Genomic DNA, 23,161 nt, shown 5'->3' with positions numbered 1-23,161 from the left:
CGGCGGCCGCGCGCATAAATACGAGAAAAAGAGAGAGAGAGAAATCGCTCTTATTCTCTCTACGGTCCGTCGCCTATTACTGCCGCCGAAGAAGCACACAAAGGGATTTCACGGACTTTCCTCTCGGGCTCATTTCCGACGCCGCGGCGTCGATGGAGGAAAACAATGTATAAGACGCGACGGAGGCGTTAAAAACGCGGGGATAATGAAAAGACAAATTTTCTCCGCTGGCGCTGGTCGATGAGGAATCCGGAGATAAGCGAGAGAGAGAGAGAGAGAGAGAGAGGGGGAGAGAGAAAGAGAGAGAGAGAGGAGTAGGAAAATGGAGGGAAATGGCTGCTGCAGACGCTTTGGCGGCCTTTATTTTAAATAACGCGGACGTTCTGCTCTTCTGCGGCGAAACTCGCGCGCGCGGATCGTTATAATCCCGGTTGAGAGCTTGGTGGTCGGCTTATCTTATCTTAAAAACGAGCTGCTATTTTATTCGTCGCTTCATTCGCGGCGATGTGAGAAATCAACTCCGGGTAATGGATCGGAAATATTTAGCTCGGGATTGTTTAACGATGGAAAAAGCTCGTCGGCCGTTTGCTTTTTTCAATTCGCCGCCGAGCGCCGGGGTTTATTCAGTTCCGCAGAACGAAGAACGCGGGGCCCTGAAATTAGAGCGAGAGGGGAGAAAAACAGAGACGAGGAAATTGCACAAGACGCCGAGAGAGGAGAGAGAAAGAAATGACGTGGTAATGATATAGAGGAGGAGAAAGGAACAGGTCTCGAGCAATTGCTGCGGCGAGAGGGAGAGAGAAATGAAAAAGTACGCTTTCGGACTCGCTCGGGAATAAAACGGAATTATATTGTTGATAAGTTTGCTGGTTCTTAAACGCCGGAGCTAATCGTCAACGACACAAAACCCCCGAAAAGCGCAGTAAAAACACATAAATTGGGAGAGACGAAGCGCCTCCCCGAAAAACAAAGAATCTCTCCCCCCAATCGACACCTCGATACATCTATACACCTATAGGTACTCCAGCTCTTCTATAGCAACAGCAAGGACGAAGCAGCGTGGGAATCGACGCGAGAGAGCTACACGGCTCTCCCTGCTGCTGCCAACGTCGAAGGGTATAATAAGGACACTTGTCAGCTCTCTGCCGCTCTATAGGTGTGTGCGTGTGCTATACGTATAGACGTCGCTCTCGAATAATTCGAGCGGTAGCTGCTCGATTATGGAGATGGAGCCGCGGCGATATTATCGCGCTGTATACGCGACATTGATGTAGCATCGGCTCTTATACGCTCTCTATGTGTGTGTGTGTTATATACGCGTGTGGAGAAGGATTAGGCCAGAGGGAAATTCTCTATCGCTTAACGACGACGTTATATACACAGTTTTTCCGGTTTTTCGCTGGGCTATCAGCTCGCTCGATCGACGGATTGTAATTTCTTCGCCTGACAGATTCCCACGTGTGCCGCGCGGAGATCGCTATCCGCGCGCGCCCACGTGCGCATATATGCACACAGCACACTTTGTATAAACGTCCCACTTCCGAGACATTCTTTTTGCGGCGCGAACTTTCCCAGGGCGGGTCGCGCAGCTGATAAAGTGTCCTCCTCTCGTGACCTTGTTCTCTCAGCTATACGCAGAACTTCGCGAATGCATACTATTATCTGGCCGGAGAAATGATTTCGGTGGAAGCCGAGGCACTCGGTCAGCTCGAATCATCGGAATCCAATCGGCCGCGATTTTCAAATCCACTTCGCTCTACCGCAGAGAGAGAGAGAGAGAGAGAGAGAGAGAGAGAGAGAGAGAGAGAGAGAGAGAGAAAGAGAGAGAGACATGCTCACGTATACATATACATCTACTCTCGGGAGGACGAGAGCCTGATTCGATTTGCAGCAGCGTCCGAGCGAGCGGCGACTTTAATTAAATGAGCGGCCCGTCCGCGCGGAAATTAATTGAATAATCGTTCTCCGAAGCTACGGAGGAAGAGAGAGAAAGGGAAAAATTACCCCCGCAAAGAGCTTTGACGAAAGTTAGCCGGGAAGACGATTGCACGGCTGTTTCTGCAGAGCCGCTGATTGGGAGGTGTGCTTCTTTTTTTATTCGCTTTAATTGGAAATGCGCGCACGGGTGATTTGCGTATATAAACGTAAAAATAAACAAGTTCCTTGGAGGCAGATCGAAGCGTCGCGATAAAAGAGGAAGAGATAAAAATAACTATGAAAAAGAGATTAAGCTCCGAGAGAGAGAGAGGCCCGTTAACTTCTTCGTTCCCGAGGAGCCGATTATATATACACACGCGACGTACAATAAATTACCTTATCTCGAGTAAATATAGCGCCGGATAGAATCGCGATTAATCTCTCGGGCTCTGCAGCAGCTTTCTCGCGAGATTTTATTCTTCTCCCGAGCTCCATTGTTGCACACACGCGCGGCTCGTGAAAGAGAACGAAAATTCATCCTCGTTATAACACAGCACATCGCGCACATACACATATGTATACACATAACAGTCATAATCCCACACACGCGATCTAAGATCCTCTCGTCCCCAGAGAGGCAATTTCGCGGTCGCGCCAATCGCGCTTCGATTCCCTTCCTTTATCACCTCACGGTCCAGTGCAGCGCGCGCTGTTCTCCCTCTGCAGCACACCGGTACACACACGCACGGCTACGGAGCATACGGAAAGGGTCAAGTAGTAAATTCTCATCGCCGCGGCTGGCTTGATACCCGATAATCTCTCATTTATTTCCCATTAATGCCCCCGCGGCCGATGGTCCATTAAAGCCGCCGCTGATGCTGCGCTGCCGGCCGGGAGTAATTTATGCTCGAATATGGCGTTAAAGAATCTCTATGCGGTCGTGTCGTGCGCATAGTCGAGGGTAATTTACATGTATATACTTTTTTGTCGCGAGCTATTTAATCGTGTATATAGATATTAAAATTGTTTCCGATCGCGGACTTTCAAGGTTTTCCATGGCGGCGGCGACCCGATTAACACGCGGAACTCTGGCCACGTGTGTGTGGGTGTGTAACAAGGCAGTGGAAAGAAGGGTGTAGAGAGTGGAAAGGCCCGGAGCAAATTAGCGGGATTATCGCTCGCTCGCGCGGCGGCAGGCTCTCGCGGGGGTGTAATCGCGATTGTTTTATATCTGATGGGAGATATAAGCCGCGTATAAAAAGCTAAGCTCGCACGGGGGCGTGATTTGCATATTTTAGCTGGAGGCGAGTTTTTGCGCGGCTGTATGGGAAATATTCCACGCGTGTGTGTATAGAGTTATAAAATTAACGCTGGGATTTGATAAGGAACGCGTAGTGGCGTCGTTGCTCGTTGATTTAGTAGGGCTTTTGGAATTTCCGAGAGAGTAAAATCAACGTCATCCGCATCTCCCTGCAAAAATCAAAATCAAAGAGGAATATCACGGAGAGGAATATCATTCTCGAGACAATTACATTCTCTTAAAAGGGTAAGGAAGGAAGAGAGCAAGAGCGAAGGAGTCGTACATCGCCATTCGTCTCTCTCTCTCTCTCGCAGTTCTCGCATTACGAGCGCAGCTCAAAGCCAAGAGACAGACAGACAGACGAGTGGAAATCTCTCTCTCTCTCTCTCTTGTCTTTTTTTGCGCGCTTCTTAGCCGTGCGGTTTCAAACGCAAAGCGAATAGTCGTCAAAAGACGTTTTCTCCTCTTCTCCCCCCCCCCCTTACGTATACCTCAGCTTCTCCTTCAAGGTAACCATTGTAACGAGCAGAGAGGACGAAAGGACTCGAATTCTCGCGCGGCTAAACGACTCGCGGCGGCGAAATTCAAATTAGACCCGGAGCTTTTTTCTCCAGCCGAGGGAATCGAGCCGTTAATTAGCAATTAACCGGGGGGGTGTGGCCGAGTTCTTTCTTTTTTTTTCATCTAATAAGTCTCTTTGACACACTTTTTTCCTGCGGCGATTCATTCTCTCTCTGGAAAATCGGATCGTTATATACAGCGCCTTTCCCGGCAGATGATTAATTTCAATTTCGGTCTCTATATACAACGATCCGCGTCGGGTATAGCAATATATGTATAAATATATATATCAAAAGTCGGAGAGCTCAAAAATTAATGCGCCACATTAAAATAACGCACGGAGGTTGAAACAGGTTTCGCGCGAGTTTTCTTAGATTTTGCTAATGATTTTGTTTAAAATTCATGCGCTCGCTTTCTCTCTTTCCTCGAATTGTGATTATGACGTAGAATTGAATACTCCCGCTGGGGAAATAACTCTTTACACACACACACAGAGCTCTCGAGTATATCCTTTCGACGGCTGATAACGTTAACACAAAAATATTATTTTCGAAAACGTAACTCTACACTCGCGACAGCTCTGCAGAGATAATAAAAACATTTTTATTATTCGTCGACACGAGCGCTCGTGTATGTACGGCGAAAACACGCGTTCGCGCGGCTTGATTATATTCGACTCTCTGTTTTCCCGATAATTTTCGCACAAGAGCAAACAAACGTGACGGTATAACAATTACACCAGCCATACTCGTCCGGGGGGTAATAAAAATCGAAAACTGCGATCGGAACGGCCGTTTAAAGAATTCGAACGGTCGTGGCTTAATCCCTCTGTAACAACGGGCGATCGTAAAAAAATACGCCGATTGTCTATTCTCTGTTGCGAAAGTTCCGCATCGGGAAAACAGGGGAGAAAAAAGCATATGCAGCGCAAGACAACGAGGGTCAGCGGAGGACGAGAACCGCAAAGAGCTAGAACGCGCTCTTGTCGATTTCTTCGCCACAGAAACCGCACGAGGCTTTCAGTCGCCGCAGAGGTCGATAATACGCGACGGACCGTATATGCGGGGGAGGCATTTTTCTCAAGCTAGGATGTAGAAGAGATTTTTTAGAATAGATTTCTTTGAAAAATCGCTGCTTTCACCGACGCGAGTCAGAGAGTACGTATTTTAATACACAAAAGTGCTGCGGACACATCCCGAAAGAGAAAGGAGAAAAATTAAAGTAGAGAGAACCCTGAATACAGAGAGATAGAGAGAGAGAGCTGCATAGACACACGTACTAATAAAAAAAGCGTATACATGTACACACGCGACGTCGGTGAAAAGCCTCACAATGATTCTCATCACTTTAAAAGCACTCGGGACACGCTGGCGAAGAAAAAAAGAGAAGCGGCTCGCGACGTATACACTCGCGCGTGGCCGACAAATGCTCGCCTATTACAGAGATCTTCGACGGTAATGGCGGGGCTTTTCCTTCTCTCTTACGTTTGTCCGTTTTCGATATTCTCAAGAGAGAAAGAGAAAGAGGCGATTGCAGAAAAACGGGGACAGGCTGATTTATGCTATCGGTTAATTTATACACTCGTCGTGAGTGTGTACACGCTATACCGCGAGACACGCGAATTTGTATTAATTTATTGTTTAGTGGATTGCGTGTGCGAATCGCCATGAATCATTTCTCGCGCTAGAGTCCGACGAGGTATACAAGGGGTTATATTCTTGAGTTATCGGCGAGATATTTCCCGCGAGTGTGCAGGGAGTAATTTTGCGCCGATTTATTTACTGTTGTGTAACAAGTTAGTTTTTTAGATATACTTATCGTAACATCGAGCAGCTGTACGCGAAAAGCGAAGCTAGACACTCTATACCCGAAGACAAGGAAAACGCGTCCATAAACACATATCTCGCGTTTTCCCAGCCGTTCGCGCAGAAAACGAATAAGTTGGATAACGAGAAAGCAAAGTGTATATACCCATCCTAGGACGTAATAAAAGGCGAGCAAAGAGCAAGTCTTTTCTCTCTTTTCCTCGGCCCGCACGCGCAAACTTGGAAATTGGCATCGAACAAAACTTTTCTTTCCGCCTAGTATATTTTCTTTATATTACTTCCGCGCACTCACTCTCCCCTCTCCTCGTGTCGGTAATCCGAGAGCTTTTCGCGCGCCGGAATCTCATTTAATTTGGCGTACATCGAGCTTCCTCATACGTTCACCCCCAGCTTAATTTACCGAATTCTCGAAAAACTCGTTTTTGCGCTGGTCCAAACCCAGGGACAAATCCGGGCAAGAAAATCGAAGCTGAAAAAGCTCTCCGGAGCATTAGGAGCGGAGGAAGGCGTTTTTGCCACAGCGGCGCGCGCTCGTCATTTAAATACATTATCCGCTGCCTCCGGCAGCTCGAGAGCCGAGAGCTCGGATCGACCGGCAACGGGATATACAGAGAAGAAGACACGCCCGACAAGCTGCTGCTGCTGCTGCTGCTCTACGTCGACGATCATTTTACGAGCGAGAGAGAGAGAGGATTTCCGCATGCGAGGGTGTCCGGCTTGTCGCGATTACGTGCTCGAAATGCGCGTTATAGTTTGAGTTACACCTAGCCCGCGACGTATTGTTCCCGATTTTTTTTTCGTTGTATATGAAAAATTCGCGCGAAACATGTATACGTCGGCACCCTATACTCGAGTCTCTCTTGGGACGTAAGTATGCCTCGAGAGAGCTTCGGGAGAGCTGCTGAGAGTTTATTATTTGCCTCTGCAACTCTTACGCGGCTCTGAATCTTTCAGCCGATCATAGAGCCTGCGTTCGAGGATTTTTCGCGAGAGAGAGAGAGAGAGAGAGAGAGAGAGAGAGAGAGAGAGAGAGAGAGAGAGAGAGAGAGAGAGAGAGAGAGATAGGCGACTGGGAATTATTTATACGCACTGCGGAGCTTCGATTTGAGAGAGCTTGCGCGAGCGAGTGATGTATGACGTATGCATGGGCCTCTGCATGTTTCAGGGAGATAGAAGAGTCGGGAGTTGTCGTATGGCTTATCGGACTGATGAATAGCAGGGTTTTGTTGACGGCCTTTTTGTTCGAGAGGAATATTTGATTTTTTTTTAAGAAAAAAGTATTTTAAAGAGTTAACTCCGCTTTTACGCTAAAACTAGACGCTTTACAAACGGTTAAAATTTTACAACGTCGACAATCAATCCATTCAGAAATTCCCGCGCACAAAAGCTCCTTCATCTCTGCGTCCCTCCGCTAAAAACGGATACACACGCGCGCGGCTCGACTCGAGGCAAAAAAGCGCGTTTCGACAGCGAATAATTTCCAGACGCTGCTTGCATGCCGGTGATATACCCTCGGCACGTTTCGCTGCATACGGAGAGACACGAGAGAACGAAAACAGGCGCGCGCAGGGCTGTATGATATACAGTATATACACGCAGAGCCGCGAAGTACCTCGCGGGAGGCTCGTGTTCTTCCTCCCGCTGCTCTTGCGTCGAGGTACAAGCGGTCCGACGTTGTGTGTGTGTGTGTGTGTGTGTAGAGGGAGGATCTTTAACGAGCTGATGGGCTTCCTTCCTCCTTCTCTTTTTTGTTCGAAAAAATCTCGGGACTTACGTATACAGCGTGTATATGCGGTGGATTGTTCTCGAGACTCACCTGGAACAGAAAGAGGACGGAATATGTTAATGCAACGCTGCTCATTACGTCTAGACCGAAGGAAGTATATAAGGTTTTTTCTACGCATTCCGCTGCACTCGTCTTTCTCTCTCGAAATAAGCCCTTCGTACAGGCGTATAATGATACTCTCCGGAGAGAGCGTCGAGGAAAGAAGCTCGAAGAAGAAGAGGCGAGGTGAGAAGGGCACAAGCCATCAGAGCGCGCGTGCGCTGCACGAAAATATACAGGGTGTCGAGAGAGAGAGAGAGAGAGAGAGAGAGCACATTGTCATGTCCACCTTCTCGTACAATGCCCGTCGCGTCCGCGAAAGATTACTCGACTCTCTCTCTCTCTCTAGTCCGGGATTTACGGCCTTTATTTCGGGATATTATTTAGGCAGACGTGACTGGCCTATGGCTGCTGGCTCTCGATAACCGGTACGCGCCGGTGCGGCCCATTGTAGAGAGCGCGCGCGCGCGCGCGCGGTTCACTCAGTCAGTCTCTTTGAGCGAGAGTAATTCGCGCGTTCTACGCTTTTATGGCCGGGACTGCTGTGTACTGCCTATACACAGCCGAGAGAGAGGGAGATTCCTGAGGCAGACTGATAAAGGCGGCTTTGATTAATTCCGCCGAGCGGAGGAGCGTTTAAGCCGTTATGCGGATTCAACAATCCGCTACGCGAAAGCGCGCTGCACAGAGCAAACATCGTGCTATCTCCTAATCCCTCGCGTATCGATCTGTATTATATGACTCGCGCTCGTACATCAACGTCTCGGCGCGACTTTTTCCGAGATCATCTGCCCCGAGAAGGTCCTTATAACCGGGACACCGCGTATACGAGTCCTGAGATACGTAATACTCGATATCGGAGAGGAGAGAGAGAGAGAGAGAGAAAGAGAGAGCAACGTACACTCGGCGCTCGAGTCACGGCCGGTTTCCCCCCCCCCTCTCTCTCTCTCCTCTTCTTCCTTTTCCAGGCCGCCTATCTCTCCTCTTCACTTTCTTCCTTCTCTCCTGCGCACTGCAGCGACCATATACTGCGCTCGTAGACACACGTCGGAGGCTACACGCTACGACGGAGCGGCAATCGAGCGTATACGGCTCAAATCTCGTCCCTCGTGTTCTCTCTCTCTCTCTCTCTCCTTGGCTTCGAGGCAGCTCCGAGTATATGGTGCACGTATATATACGGCTCGCCCGTCGGTCAGCCGCGAAAAGTCGCTAAAACGTGATTTAATAGCTTCATGTCGCGCAGGAGAGATAAAATTAAGAAGGCTTTGCTGACCCTCTATCTCGGCGCTTTTATTTTTATCGTTATTCGCGGAAAAACGAAAATCCCCCGGTGTGTCAAACGGGTACGTAATATTCCTTCTCTCGCGGCCCCATTCGTACAAACGTGTATACCCGATGCAGGAGGCAAGGTCGGTAATGCGTTCTCATACAGGCAAATCCAGGCCGGTCGTACGCTGACGGCGGCGGGGTCAGCGAGGCGTGAACTTTTTAAAAGGGTCTCCGCTCGTCGACGCGGAAGATTTCGGCGTTTCTCCGAGAGCTATAGTACGCGTGTATGTGTGTAGAATGCGTGTGTACGTACGCGCGGATATAATGAGGCTGTTTGCGAGCTTTGTTTTGGGGGAGCGAGAGCTTTTTGCGCCTCGTTGGCTTTTATTTTCTGCGTCTGCTGCATAGGAGAGAAGAAAGAGAGAGAGAGAGAGAGAGAGAGAGAGAGAGAGAGAGCTGAGGAGGGAGTTTCAACGGATGATATTTGCGGGGAAGGGTGTGTACAGTCGCTTTGTGCGCCCGCGACGTTTCCTTTGTGATTAGAGGATTTGTGAATAATGCCGCGATAGTGACGTCGACGGATTTTGTAATATTAAAGTTCTCTCCCTCTCTCTGTATCAGCGACGACGAAAAAAATAATTTCCCGCTGTTTCAGGTACATCGGGAGCTGCTCCCCCTCGCGCGGGGCATTAGTACACCGCGATTAAAAGGCACTTTTGCTTCGAGACCGCACGTCACATCAGCCTACCCTGTATACGCATCAGCAGAGTCGTGTGTCACAAAGCCAACGCAGAGAGAGTATCTCAGGAGGCAGAAGTGGAATCTTACGGAATCAGAAACTCGCTAACGAGCCACTCTCTCCTCTCTCTCTCTCTCTCTCTCTCTCTCTCTCTCTCTCTCTCTCTCTCTCTCTCTCCGCAAAGCAAAGCCGAGAGACGACCGCAAAGACGCTGCAATTCCTGCAGCAGTGCGCTGCGAGTACAGCGGGAAAATCGATGCGCAGCAGGAACAACGACCCCAGCTGACGTACCTTATACATATACACCTATAAATTCGCTGCGAATACGCTCGTTACAGGAGGGAATCGAAAAACTTTTCACTCTCGCGAGGGCTAACGTCGTCGTCGTCGTGTGCGCTTTATACGGTAGTGCAGCGCACGCGATGCCCGCAAGATTCTGGCGCGTTAATACGCGCTCACTTTGCCAACAATACATTATCGCGGAGAGAGGGCTCTGGTCTCGACGCGAAGGGTGCTGCTGCTGCTGCTGCTGTTGTGTGTAGGTAGGTATATAGACGTAGCTGCGCGGTTCGCTGCCTATTTACAGCCAATTACCGTGTTATCGAATAATCCTTGTTAATACAGCGGCTCTCTCTCTCTCTCTCGCTTCTCCAGCTCTGTATAGGGCACACTCTGTACGTGTTTATATACAGATACTGCTGCTTGGTGGATGACGTCGGGGGTCACACACAGCGCGCCGGGGCCTAATAAGTGATCAAGAGGATTCGCTCGCGCGCGGAGTGTGTGCATATCGACGCGTCATCGATTTTTCATCGGTGCCGGTCAAATTTCCTCGCGCGAATGCTATTTTCGACACTCGCACTCCCAAGGCTTATAATGAGAGGAAAAGCCTTTTTCAATCGTAATCCCTCTCTATCCCTCTTTGAAGTTTGATTGCCTCGATGCAGCTGCGCTGTGTCAAGAGAGGGAGGATATGAGATGTGGAATTGGCTCATTGATTGGCTCGTTTCGGCGCAGACACGACGTTGACCGATGAATTCGCGCTCCTGACTTCTTCATCACGGCACGCGATGTGTGCCGGAATTAAATTTCCCCCGCGGATCCAATCGGCCGGTTATCGTCGCGAGCGATCGATGTATAATACGTGTATATTGTATTCTATTATGGGTGTACATGGTATAATAAACAGCAAATCCGTTTAAAATTTACGAGCCGCCCTCCCGCGGAGAGTTAATTACGCGCGCGCTTATAGGTACTCGCGCGAAAGTTGACCTCGTTATTACACAGGCGCCGCCGCCGCCGCCGCCGCCGCTCTCGAGTCGGGCATTAATCGCGCGATTGCTTATGCGCAAGTTTCGCCCCCGAGATAACGCGTGCGCAGCGGCGGGTTTGTTGTATATTAACACCCCTGTGACGACGAGTCAATGAAGCACGCGTAATTAGCATCTGCATTTTCAAACGTCGAAGTAGCTACGGGTGGTTTATAGAGATGCATCGCGCGCAGGGGCGCGCGAGAAGTGCAGCAGCAGCAGCAGCGCGCCTGAAATATTCATCGCCGCGATCAAATCATTGCGGTTCAAGGGGCTTGAATAATGTATATTAATTAGGCCATTTCGGGCCCCGTATACTCACTGCAGCGGCATAGAGCATTATAGGGTCGGGAGAGTAGACCATATCGTCCGATATCATCTGCAGACGCCTAATACTCTCACTGCAGTGCGCGGGCTCAGGGGTCAGTTTTGAATATTTAGACCCGCTCGGCGAGATTGCTCTCGGATATACGTCCCGTTAATATTGATACTCTCTCGACGTGTACGCAACGATAGCGTGAAAACGAAATAAAATTCCATCCGCGCAGTTCCCTGCACTGAACTCTCGTGATTTATCGCGATGCTTTATTTTGCGATCGGATGGGCAAATTATCAATTTTTTTTTCGATCGTATACACAAGGTGATATGCCAGGCGTGTAAATAGGTTTTTATTGCAGGTTCGCTGCAGTTTGTGTTTGCACTCTCGCGAGAGAGGAATGATTGCTGTAGCCGAATTTTTCGCTGCTGCGCGAGGGATATCGAGCGGACGGTGGGATTTTCTGCTGGCGAACGATTTACACCGCGTTTGGCTTGATTCGGGATGGAAAATCGCTGATCTTTCATTTAGTGAGAAAACAAAAAATATTCTGAATAAGCTAGACTCGGGGATGGAGCAATTTGCGTCTGAAGACGACTATATACCTATAGCGAGCCGCGAAATTCCCCGACAACCGGTATTAATTAGTCGCTCGAGACAAAAAAGCTCGCTTCGAGTGCTCTCGCTCAGGAGAAAGAGAGAGATACAGTCGACGTCGTCGTAGCGCGACAGCGTGTCAAACTGGATCTTCGCGTCTCCATCTCGCGAATTTCAATGCGAATGGAGATGGGGGTACCGTCGTGTGGATCTATGGGTAGTGTGTGTGTCTTCGTGACGATGACGGCACAGCGCGCAGGTATTATTCCTCGCGAGCTTCGCGGTTCTTCGCTCCGAGAACTCGCGGAATATTCCAGCCGTCGGTCGAGCATTTATTCCGTTAAAGTGTATAACCCCGCGACTTTCAATCATTCGCCAATAGACAGCGGTTCGACGCTAACGTCCCTCGAAATCTAATTCAATCTCGCAGAGCAAAACCTCATTCGCTCGCGCGCATTTCCACTCGATCCGATGGCGTAATACCGTCGAAATATCTCGACTGCATTATTGCCCACGCGCGTACGCGGATCTTCGGCCTATATGCGCGTCGTCGCTTCGCAGCGGGTATATATAGGGGTTAATGAAAATTATCGCCCGCGCCGATTACCTTGCACGCGCGCTGCACTGACCGCGAGGCACGTCGTTGCGCGCACAAGCCTCCCACGCGTGAGGGAGACGGAGATTTTGCTAATTACTAAACTATCGAACGCGTGTGTGGGTGTATTAGGGGAGGGAGGCAGCGAGGCATAAGCCGCAGATCGTAAATCAAAATTAATGCGTAATATGCCGGGGTCGGAGATTCCACCAATCAGCGTGGGATTATTGGCCGGTGTTTCGAGATTTGGGATTTTTTTTTGTGCAGAACCGTGGGAAAATCAACACCTCTAGGTCTTATAATTAGCGCCTCGTGTGTACACTATACTTTCGGAGACAATGGATTATACGCAGAGTGATTATTTACCCGGCGCGTGTACACACGCATAGCCTCAAGTAGCCTATGCGTGTTCGAGCTATAAATAAACTTTCCGCTCGAGCGACCGCAGAAACCTTCGCTGGTCTCTAGAAACCATCCGATCCTTTCCAGCGCACAATCCACACAGAAGCTCGCATCGCATTCCGCAGATAATAACGCTCCTGGGCAACGAGAGAAAAGAGAAAATGACGAATCGCGTCGGGACGTGACGATTGTGTGCGGTATAGCGATGATCGTAAATTTCCCGGTGAGATACACACACTGCACAACTCTGCGCGGAGTCGCGTGATTTAAAGAGCTCGCGGCGCCGGTCGCGCATATCAAGCAGCGCGCGAGTTTTCGATTAGCTCGTATTCGAATTTCGCGCGCGCGCGCGCGCAAAAGAGATAGGGAGAGAAATTGGGCCGGAAGATTCGCGCGGTTTTTGGCCGCCGGAGATACGGGAGATTAATTGCGCCGGGGATGATTTATCTCAGTCGCGTGTGTGCGGTCGCTTTTTACCCGCAGTGCAGTGCTTACGTAGACGACGAAGCGGTGTATTTTAGGGGTTTTTAATAGAGAGGCTCAATTGAATAGAGTGGAGCACGAGTGTTTTATGATGTGCGTCGTGCGAAAGAGGCGAGCGATGACTCAGCGTGACAACGATGCAGTTTTTTTATCGGGGTCACCGAGTCAATCGCATAACGTACACAAAGTTTCCATCATTTCTCTAAAAATAAAGCCGGTCCGAAATACGCCGCTACCGAGAATCAATTAACCCACTAACAAAGCGCCAACCGTGCGCCATCTGTCTATCCTCTTCATCTACTCGGCGCAACATCAACAATCTCTCTCTCTCTCTCTCTCTCTCTCTCTCTCTCTCTCTCTCTCTCTCTCTCTCTCTCTCTCTCTCTCTCTCTCTCTCTCTCAGCCATAGTATACTGCGCTGCTGCTGCATCGTGTAACCGCGAAACGATAACAACAACATATGCCCCATAACAGGCGCGGCGAGAGCGACGGTAGTCGAAAAAAATCGCGCACAACCATCAATCAAGCGCGCGGCCCACGCAGCAGCATCCTCATCGTGTACAGCAGCTACAAATTCGCGTATATCAGTTCGCGAGAGCGGTACAACACGCCGTCAGAAGCTTCAGACTGAAGGTAACACATGCGACAACTTCTTGTATCTCTCTCTCTCTATCCTCCCGCGTATTACACAGATCAATTACCAAACGTCTGCCGGTGGCAATTTGTTAGATTAATCGCCGCGAGGAAGCAACGACGGCGGTTCACTCGTCTTTCTCTCTCTTGTGTGTCAGACTACCGCTACAACTACGGCAGTTCGGTCGAGGGGGTCGTCGCGTCCATATGTCGGGAAGCGACCAGGTGTTGCACTCTGCCGCACGAGGGAGAGGGAGAAGTTGGTCGAACAATGTCATGCACGATGTATTACGGAAGGATAAAAAGCGCGCGGGGTTGCGCAAGTGCTGAAGAGCGAGTTTATCATCGGCAGGATATGGAGAAAGGATGAACGCGTGCGTGTGTGTGGGATGAGTAGCTGCAGAGTGTGTGTGTGTGTGTGTGTGTGTGTGTGTGTGTGTGGCGCTGAGTGAAAAGGGATGGAAGGGTTGTGCACTGGAGAGAGAGAGAGAGAGAGAGAGAGAGGAAAGAATGGCATTGTGACGATGCGAGAAGGGGATGGACGAGTGTGCAGGAATGACGGGGGCTTAAGGAGTCCTGGGATAGCTGCGAAGGAGGTACTTTATACTTTGCGAGCGAGTTACACAATGCGCTCGCTATTTTTACTCTCCTTTCCTCGGAATTATCCACCGGGAAAATATATCCAAAGAGCGAAGCATCTGCCGCAGTCGGACACAATCGACATACTGCACTCGATGTGTAACGTCGAGCCCCGAGAATAAGCCAAACACGAAAACAGAGTACAGGCGACACAAAGCCATACATTCTCGAGAACTCGGCGCCGCGAAACTTCATCGAGACTCGGAGAAAAAAAAACACACGCCAGAATAAGAGAGACGAAGCACAGACGTCTAGCTATACAGAGCCAGGACAGGACGGGTCAAGATATATGGCTCGCGCAAAAGGAAGAGAGAAGAGCCAAGGACAGCACGCGGCTTAATCGAAGGGGTTGAGAAAGGGTCGCGAATGAGAGCCGCTTGAAAAATTAATGAGAAAAGGGCGCGCGCGCGCACGACTACTATGCTATTTTCAGAATTACGAGGGCGAAATTTCAGCGCGCGAGGGCGAAAAAGCTTGATTATGATGATGGCGCAGCGCACGGGAGAGAATTGCGTTTTTAATTCTACTCCGAGCACAGCAGCAGTCTTCTTCTTCTTTATTCCACGCGGCGGGAATGCCCCGGAGATTATTGTGCGCTTGTGTGTTGTTGTTTCTCTCTCTTTTTTCTCACTCGAGAGACATAAACGCAGAGACGAGAGTGTCTATAATCCTCGAGGAAGATTTTAGAGTTATACGACGACGATACGGCAAAAAACCAACGAAATATCACGAGATCCCTCTCGACTGCAGTAAAAACTCTTTGTTGTATACCGTCTCAAGTCCCATATCCGCACAACGGCACGCAGTTAGTCGCAAACCGCGCTCAATTACAAAATCACGCGTGTGTTCGCGTGTGACGTCATTTCCGCGAAAAGCATCACGCGCGCAGCAAATTAAATGTGTTAAAAAATTCAACAAATCCCGCGAGCAGCTCGCGCTTAACGAGCTCCATTTCGCGTAATGCTCTCTGGGCCGCTGAGCTGCAGTTTTCCACGGACTCGCTGCGGGCTTTTAACCCTAACGCACGCCCACTCTCTCGAATTGCATATGCATACGTATATCTGTATGTATGCATATGGACATAAAGCGTATAGTGTACTGCGAACTGGGCGCGTGTAATTGCGTCGCGCGAGTTTTTAGCGCTCGAAACTTTCGAATCGGCTTTAGTTTTCTGGAATTGAAGGATATGTGTGTGCCATATGCCGCGGGATAATTTAAAAGGCTGCGAGAGCGTTTCTCGAGAGCTAACAATGGAGACACGCATGCATTGACGATCGGAAAAAGGGTCACGAGAACGTGTTTCGGCTCGAATGACGAGGCAGAGCCAGATAACGCGAGCGTCCATTACGAAGCGGGACTGCTTTTACATTATAGCGCGTGTACTAATAAACGGCCGACGTTATATACGAGAGAGAGAGAGAGAGAGAGAGAGAGAGAGAGAGAGAGAGAGAAAAATCGACGCATCGTCACGCCGACGACAATGCCGTAAATTATTCGTGATAATTGTCACGCGCGCGTATGTCGATCGCCGGGAGAGTCATGATTTATTCGTAGGCAGGCGCGTTGTGACATGTTTTTTCTCGGATAAAAACAGACGTCTCTCGGATGACAAAAAAATGATCGCTAAAGGCTAAAATTTTGCTTTTTATACTTGCGCAATGAAAATTGCTGCAATTCGACATCACGTGCGTTACGTAATTACTCAATTCACGTATACAGAGCCATATGTGAGCGTCTAGTAGAGAACGACAACAAATCACCTCACCAGCCAATAATTATTTTTACGATCTTGCGAGAGAGTATAAGGGAGCAACGACCCTTTCGTATAAATTCTCGAAGCGTCAGCAGCGCGAAATTTCCGAGCGCAAGCATCAAAAGGCCCTTTTTACAGCCGTTCTCCGTACTATATAGCCCCTAACGACCCTGTATACCTCTATACGCACACTCGCATACGTCACTGTATCTCTAATCAGCCGCGAATGTTCTCGTAAACAAACAGCGGCAGGCCTGGCTTTCTCTCTATCGTTATCCGATCACAATTAAGGGCTCTTATCGGCCACTCATCGCATATATAATTACGAGCATTTAAAATGGTCCGTGCTCCGATGCGCGACAAGGACGCGTGTGCTCGCAATTCAGCCGATGGTTTAGGAGGCATATATCGTGTGCGGGGGCGTTCTTATTCGTCGTCAAATGAAACGGAAAGTTTGGACCAGCGATAAGCCCTTTGTAGCAAGTATATTAATCTGGATACATAGTTGGTCGTTGTAATATCCGCGATGAGCGAGAGCGATATGCTCAGACTTTTGTTTGAACTGTGTTGATCTATGCGCATGTTCGCAGGAGCTGTGCTGATGGAAGAATCGTGAGTGTGTGCGCGGGGACGTCGGTGTAAGCGGCTTTGCTAAACGACGCCAATGTTCGGGCAAACAGAGCCTCAATTTATATAATGCCCGAGTAAACTTGGCTTCATTTGCCAGTCATTTTTCACGCGTTTAAGGGAGAGCTATATATAAAGCTGTCGATGACGGGAATTTTAACCCCGACCGCGAAGCCGACGGTCAACAATGCGAGAGTGCGAACGCTTATGGCTGTTCGTCTTCATTAAATATATATTCGGTGCGTATACTTGTTACAGTTTCGGAGTTGCTTAAGCACGAGCTGCACAAGCAGACCCAACAGAAGGCAGTTTTAGCCTGTATAGCGTATGGCTTCAGTATATGCGCTTGATCCACAGATACCGATGGTGGGAAATGAGAAAGTATCCGTGCGCCACCTACAATCGCTTACCCGATACTAGAGGCTGAAAACAGCAGAAAATAAACTAATTCACGCACACATCCCCAAAATCAAAAGCGTTAATCACCCTCCCATCAGCCATTTAAGACACCCGTCATTCACCTCCTCTCTCTCTCTCTCCCCAAATCTCACGAACAAAGGCCACTCTTGCAGCAGCAGCAGCAGCGGTCTACTACACACACACACACACGCTGTCTATATAGCGCACGCGAGAGACGAGGGGAAAGTGAACCGGCATCATGCGCTCACCTTTTGTGCCTTGCAGGCGGCTGCCAGCGGCAGGACGTCGTGCGGATGGGCCGTGTGTCGGTCTCGCAGACAAAGCCCGCAGGCTGCGATCTTGCAGAGGGCGCAGTAAAGGCTGACCGTCTCGCCGGCGTGCTCGAGGCAACCTGGATTGCCGCCGTTCTCCTGCTGACTTCCTGGACCCCGGATGCCTCGGCTCAGCGTCGAGCTGGCCCAGCTGCCCTGGGCCGGGCCGAGATTGTGGGCGGCCAACGGGCCGCGCTTCGGGTGGCAGGACTCGCGGCAGCTCTCGCAGTACAGCACCTGGAACGGAAGATGTATTTTTTTAATAAGGTGAATTCGAGTGTGCGGTGAAACGCGGGATCTTTTATTAAAGGAGATATAAATTTCGGCGAGGATTTTCTTATCGCGACGACGAGAGAATATAATATAAGTGTGGAAGGAGCAAAGGCCGGAGCGGCGCGTTTTCATATTCTTTGATGCCAGATGTTTTACTGGCCTCGTTATGAATCGCTATGAAGCAGCTTCGTTATGGTAATAAGAGCGCTGAAACAACGCGCGCTTTGCGTCAGGCTTTTCCGCGCTGTATAACGAACGCGAGCTCGCGCACTGTGTCAGTAAATAAATGTGTCACTGCAGGCTCTCTCTCTCTCTCTCTCTCTCTCTCTCTCTCTCTCTCTCTCTCTCTAGGATACTATATTGTTATTCGCGCGACATTATTCTTCTTCGTATCTGAAAAAGCGCGCGCGAGTCGTAAAGATTGCGTTCTAGGAAAGAGTTTCGAAGCAAAGCTGTCGCGATTGCTAATTTCGAATATAGAATATACTTTGTGGAACAAAGAGAAAAAACCCCTCGGACTTCGCTGCAGTGCAGAACGCGGAGTTTAATACAAACGCGGGAGAAACCGAATTGAAATCTGTCCCCGGACTCGTAAGAACCGCCGCAGCTTGGATTTTCTCTCTCCGCTCGCGCTTAATGCGGAATCCAATTTAACTTAACGACTTCGCGGGGCGGCGTGCGAAAATTCACGATCGAGTATTGATTTTCCAGCTTTTGTATCGTTTCCTCTCCCTACATCATGACACTAGCGCTGCTGCTACTGGTGTATAAAGCGCCGGCGACTTTTCAAAGGACATATAATCGACGAGGCGCTGCACATTTGCGGATTTGTTGACCTTCGTGTGTGCCGCGATGTGCAGCAGCCTATTCCATTGTTGCAGCAGTGTATAGTATATAGTATACGAGGGGGAAATCGTAAAAGTCAGGGACACACACGGCGAGCGAAAGTCTTGCGCCATAACGTGGAAATCGTTTTATACTCTCTGTGTGTGTGTGTGTGTGTGTGTGTGTGTGAGTGTACAGGAGAGAGAAGTTAATTTGCTCCGGTCGGGCTCTATTTAGGATCGTGTTTCGGTAACCGAATTTTCGACTCGGATTTAATCTTCGGGTACGGCCTATAAACACGTATATTTTCTCGATGTATGCACATATAAGAGCGTTCGATTCGTGGCTCTCCGCGGACGAACGTATTCATATACGCATTTTACGAGTTTAATATGCGGCGCAGCGTAAAATTACGCGCTCGGCGGCACCGGTGTGCGAAGTCACGCAAAGCTATACCAATAAAATTGTGCGGCGAGACGACGACGACGACGACGCGGCGGCGACTCCAATTGCGATATACGTGCATTAAACCGTTTACTGCTCGCTGCTCTCTTGCGGGAATATATAAATTGGCCGTGTGTATTTTTCCTCCTTCGGTTTTCTCATAATTTAAGCGCATAGTAATTGCACGTTTACTCGCTCCGCGCGCACACAATGAATACGCCCGGTTTTTCTTCGTAACGATGCGTTGCTTCAATTATAAGGATAAATCCACACGCGAATGGAATCGAGTTTTTAATTAAAAACACAATCCTTTACTGGTAGTGTAAAAAAGCGCCGACACTGCGTTATACACAAAGATCGAAGGCAGCTACGGCGATAGATTCATATTCAACGCGCGCTAGTGTGAGAGAAAAAAAGCGTGCACGCGATTGCGACGGAATCTATATCTCTTTTTGCAATAAACGTACGGTTGTCGACGGGGAAAAAAACGAAGAAACACACCAGGCGCTAGAATCCCGAATATCCAGTAGGCGCTAGAATCCCCGTATATACAGTATGGGCAGAAAGAGAGAGAGGACGAGATCGACAATACACACAGCGCGCGCGCAATTTCGCAATGAAAGGCGCGGAAATGCTTGACGGCGTTTATGTGGAGCAATCGATTTGACGCCGCGTGCGAGCGAGAAAAAGGAATATAACGTGTTAGTATGGGTCGTCGCGGTGTATGTGTTTCTATGGGGCTTTTAATGAAATTGCCGAGGTTCTTGATGTCGAGTTCGTCAATTTGCTTAATCAAACGTCGCGAAGAGATGAGTGTGTATGTAGACGTGTATATAACTATTATTTTCACGGCTCGGTTGGCTCTTGTCTGTATGTGCGTTAGATTGTCGTTGGAATTTCGGGGCACGATGTTCTCCGGATTTTATTGCTTTTTTGGGGGGACGATGATTATTATTGAAATGTCGCCGACGCGTCGATAGGAACAAACAAGCGATGATTAGCGAGATTGAACGAATTCGTTGGTATTTTTTTTATGCGTTTGGAAGAAGTTTCTATATCCAGCGTTAAGCGATAGAAGCTTCGAGAGAGGAAAAGGAAAGTCGAGGCGTAATATTTAGATACGAACAAAACGCCTATAACGTCGCCACTTGCCGGTATGTGTTTCTTAAAAATTATCGGGTAAACAGAGATACCTCTGTTGCTTCGAATTCTTATCGGCTCTCCAAACACTATCCGCTTTACAAAACTCTCTCTCTCTCTCTCCACTACTCGCACAAGAGGCACTTTAATACCGTCCCGCTGAAACCCGAGAGAAAGAGAGTTACGTTACAATACGCTACGCAACAGCGAGATTTTTCTTTCAAAACCGTCGCGGAATAACTCGACTTCTAATCCGCATCGCATAGTTTCTTTCACGCTTGCACACAAAGCTTTATAACGAACTGCAATTGTCTCTCACTTTATGCCTCTCGCGCGAATCAAACTCCGACAGACAGACACACACACACACACATACGAGTGATTATTAAATTCCGAATTTCGAGCCGACGCTGCAGCAGCGCTATCTAATTTTTGCGCGAAATTCCGCTCGGCTCTCGCTCGCTCGCCCGTCAAAGTTTTGCGCCGCCGGTAATTCGATTGGTCTATTAACGTCGCGCGAATTTTCAAAGGATAGTGTGAGAGAGCGAGTGAAAAGAGCGAAATGTAAAAACGTCCATCAGAGGGAGCCGACGCGATAACCGAGTTCGGGGAGATATAGTCTCTGTCGGGATAACACACACGCACAGCGTGTTGGAAAAAAAAGAAAAAATCTCACCTCGCACTGTTCGCATGCAACGGTGGCCTCCTGCGGCTCCTTCTCGCACATCTGACACATGAGCTTGACGTTCCTCGCCTCGACGTACTTGTCGACGATTCTCTGCATCGCCCTGTATTTTGGCAGGTTGTGTGCGCCGCCTTCGTCGAAGAAGACCGTCTTCTGGCAAACCGGACAGGACAGGCACAGCGTCCCACCGCTCGGCGGGAAGCATCCTCCGTTGCCCGGTGTGCCGACGTAGCTTCCCGGCCTAGAACCCGTGGAAGTGCTGCTGCTGCACACCACACCGGAGTCCGTCTCCGAGAGGATGCTCAGCTTGTCGGCCTCCTGGTCACCCGGTGCGCCGTTGTTCATCGAGTTCGAGTCGCCGACGCCGCTGGAGGAGGCAGAGTCCGGAGGCGAGTCCGGAGGTGCCTGCATGCCCACCGCACAGGCTAGACATAGCGCGTGCCAACAGGGAAGCAGCACCGGGTCGCTGAAGAATTTCTTGCAAGCTGGACAGCGCAGCTCGTCCTCCATCGCGAGGCTGATGACGGTTGCGAGTATAGTTATAACGAACGGCCGATTTTCCCTGCACCTGGGAACGGCTGAAGCTTCTTCGGGAAGCGAGGGAAAAAACTTGTGGATCTCGACTCAGGTTCGACGGGCCTATGTGTCGTTCACGACCTGGGGAAAAAAGGGCGCGAGCGTATTTTCGGCCGGCGGCCGGAAGCGGCTCTCTGCATGCTTATCCCTCCGGATTTATTTTTCTCCTCCTCCTCCTCTTCTCTCCGCTTGCGCCACAGGTATATTATTACTCGTGAAGCTGCTGCTGTATATACGTGTGTGAGAGGCGCACGAGTTATCTCTCACATCTTGAACGCGCGCTTCCAGCGAGATTAGTGGCTCTGTGCTGCAAAGCGCGCGCTATTTTTCCTCGGAACTTTTCCGCGCGCGGGGTTATGTTCGATTCCGGGACACGACTCTTCTTTGTCCCGAGTTCACCGAAATCTACACCCGAGCGGTGTAAAACACGCGCCTGACCTTGAGCGACCGGCACACGATCCACTTGAAGAACTTTATTATATACGTATGTATCACGTCCCTCAGTCACATACTGTACTTATTTTAATGCACTATATTGAGAGTAAAGTACGGACGACACTGTGTAAGTATTACGTTATGCAGGAAAGAATACCGGTTCCTACATCAGTACAAACGCCGCGGGCGAATTCTGCGAACGGCAGTGAAGCGGGAACACGCGGTGTAGCTCGGCAGCCGTCACCGGGTTGACTGACTCGCGGGACTCGCGCAGCGCCGGACTGGAGTCAAAGAACTGCCGCGCGCAGCGCTGCCAAGCGGTTGCGCCGCCGGTATACTCTCAGGCGCGTATCACGAGGTTGTGTTTTTTTTTTTCGTACCATACCTGCGGCGAGCTCTTTCAGTGAGGTGCATGTCAGGCCGGGTTTTTTTCGGCCTCTCGGCTTCGCTAGAATACATTTCTTAGTTGATATTTGAAGAAAATAGTTTACAAACACAATAAACCGCAATAAAAATCTTCTAGAACCAGCTCTCCGAATCATCCGAATTCAGCTAGGAATTATGCCTCTTCTCCTTATCTGAGTCAAGGCCGCGTTCTTTTTTTAGAGCCCGCATTCTAAAGCCAAACAATCGTGTAATATTTCACATTTCTCGGCTTTTGAGGCGGACTTTTTTTTTTTTCACGAAAAGTTTCGCGCGCGGAAGATTATGCGCCACGCGACTCCACCGCGCGCTGCACGTTAAGCAACTCGTCTTATTATAACACGCTCACGGCTGAAGTTAAACTAGCTCGAGAAGCGACCCGAACGGATTCTGGCAAGTTACCCGGGAAAATAATCGAGTCGCTGTAAACAAAGCGTTTTTTGCTCGTTTTACTTGTTTTTAAGATCTTTCGAGGCAGATCGTTGGAAACGAAATTATCGCGTGTGACAAATTATCGTATTAAAAGTTATCGCTAAATTGTTGCTTTTCTAAAAAGGAAACGGCTGAAATTGCGCTGGGTAATCTATAAGAGCCATATATGAATTATCTTTCCCGCGTCACAGGCAATAATACAAACGGCCTTCTTATCGCGAACTCTTATCAAACAATTTAGTTTATCTTCTAATAGATGCGTAAACCCTAAATCACGCATAACTACCAATAAGAGATTAGAAATTATTTTTAAAATTAGCCCATGACTGCATCAATCGGTAAAAATAAATTTTAATAAAATTACAACAGATATCTCAGGGCGAACCTCCCAATAGCTCCGCTCC

At 49.2% G+C, this 23,161-nt stretch overlaps 1 protein-coding gene across 3 annotated transcripts in view; it reads right to left on the bottom strand.

The window, feature by feature from the left end:
* LOC100121486 (E3 ubiquitin-protein ligase TRIM9) overlaps positions 1–22,179 on the bottom strand; it is a 78,037-nt gene extending 55,858 nt beyond the window's left edge. For all 3 annotated transcript variants that reach the window (XM_008206706.4, XM_001605047.6, XM_008206707.4), the window contains exons 1-2: positions 20,883–22,179; positions 17,462–17,761 (exon numbers count right to left, since the gene is read on the bottom strand). In XM_008206706.4, coding sequence (XP_008204928.1) covers positions 17,462–17,761; positions 20,883–21,401 — 819 coding nt within the window. In that variant the 5' untranslated portion in view covers positions 21,402–22,179. The remainder of the gene's footprint in view (positions 1–17,461; positions 17,762–20,882) is intronic.
* Positions 22,180–23,161: the final 982 nt, after the last annotated feature.

This window comes from Nasonia vitripennis, chromosome 2 (assembly GCF_009193385.2).
Source record: "Nasonia vitripennis strain AsymCx chromosome 2, Nvit_psr_1.1, whole genome shotgun sequence".
Taxonomy (NCBI): Eukaryota; Metazoa; Arthropoda; class Insecta; order Hymenoptera; family Pteromalidae; genus Nasonia; species Nasonia vitripennis.
Note: the sequence above shows the minus strand (reverse complement) of the source record. Positions and strands in the feature narration are given on the sequence as shown.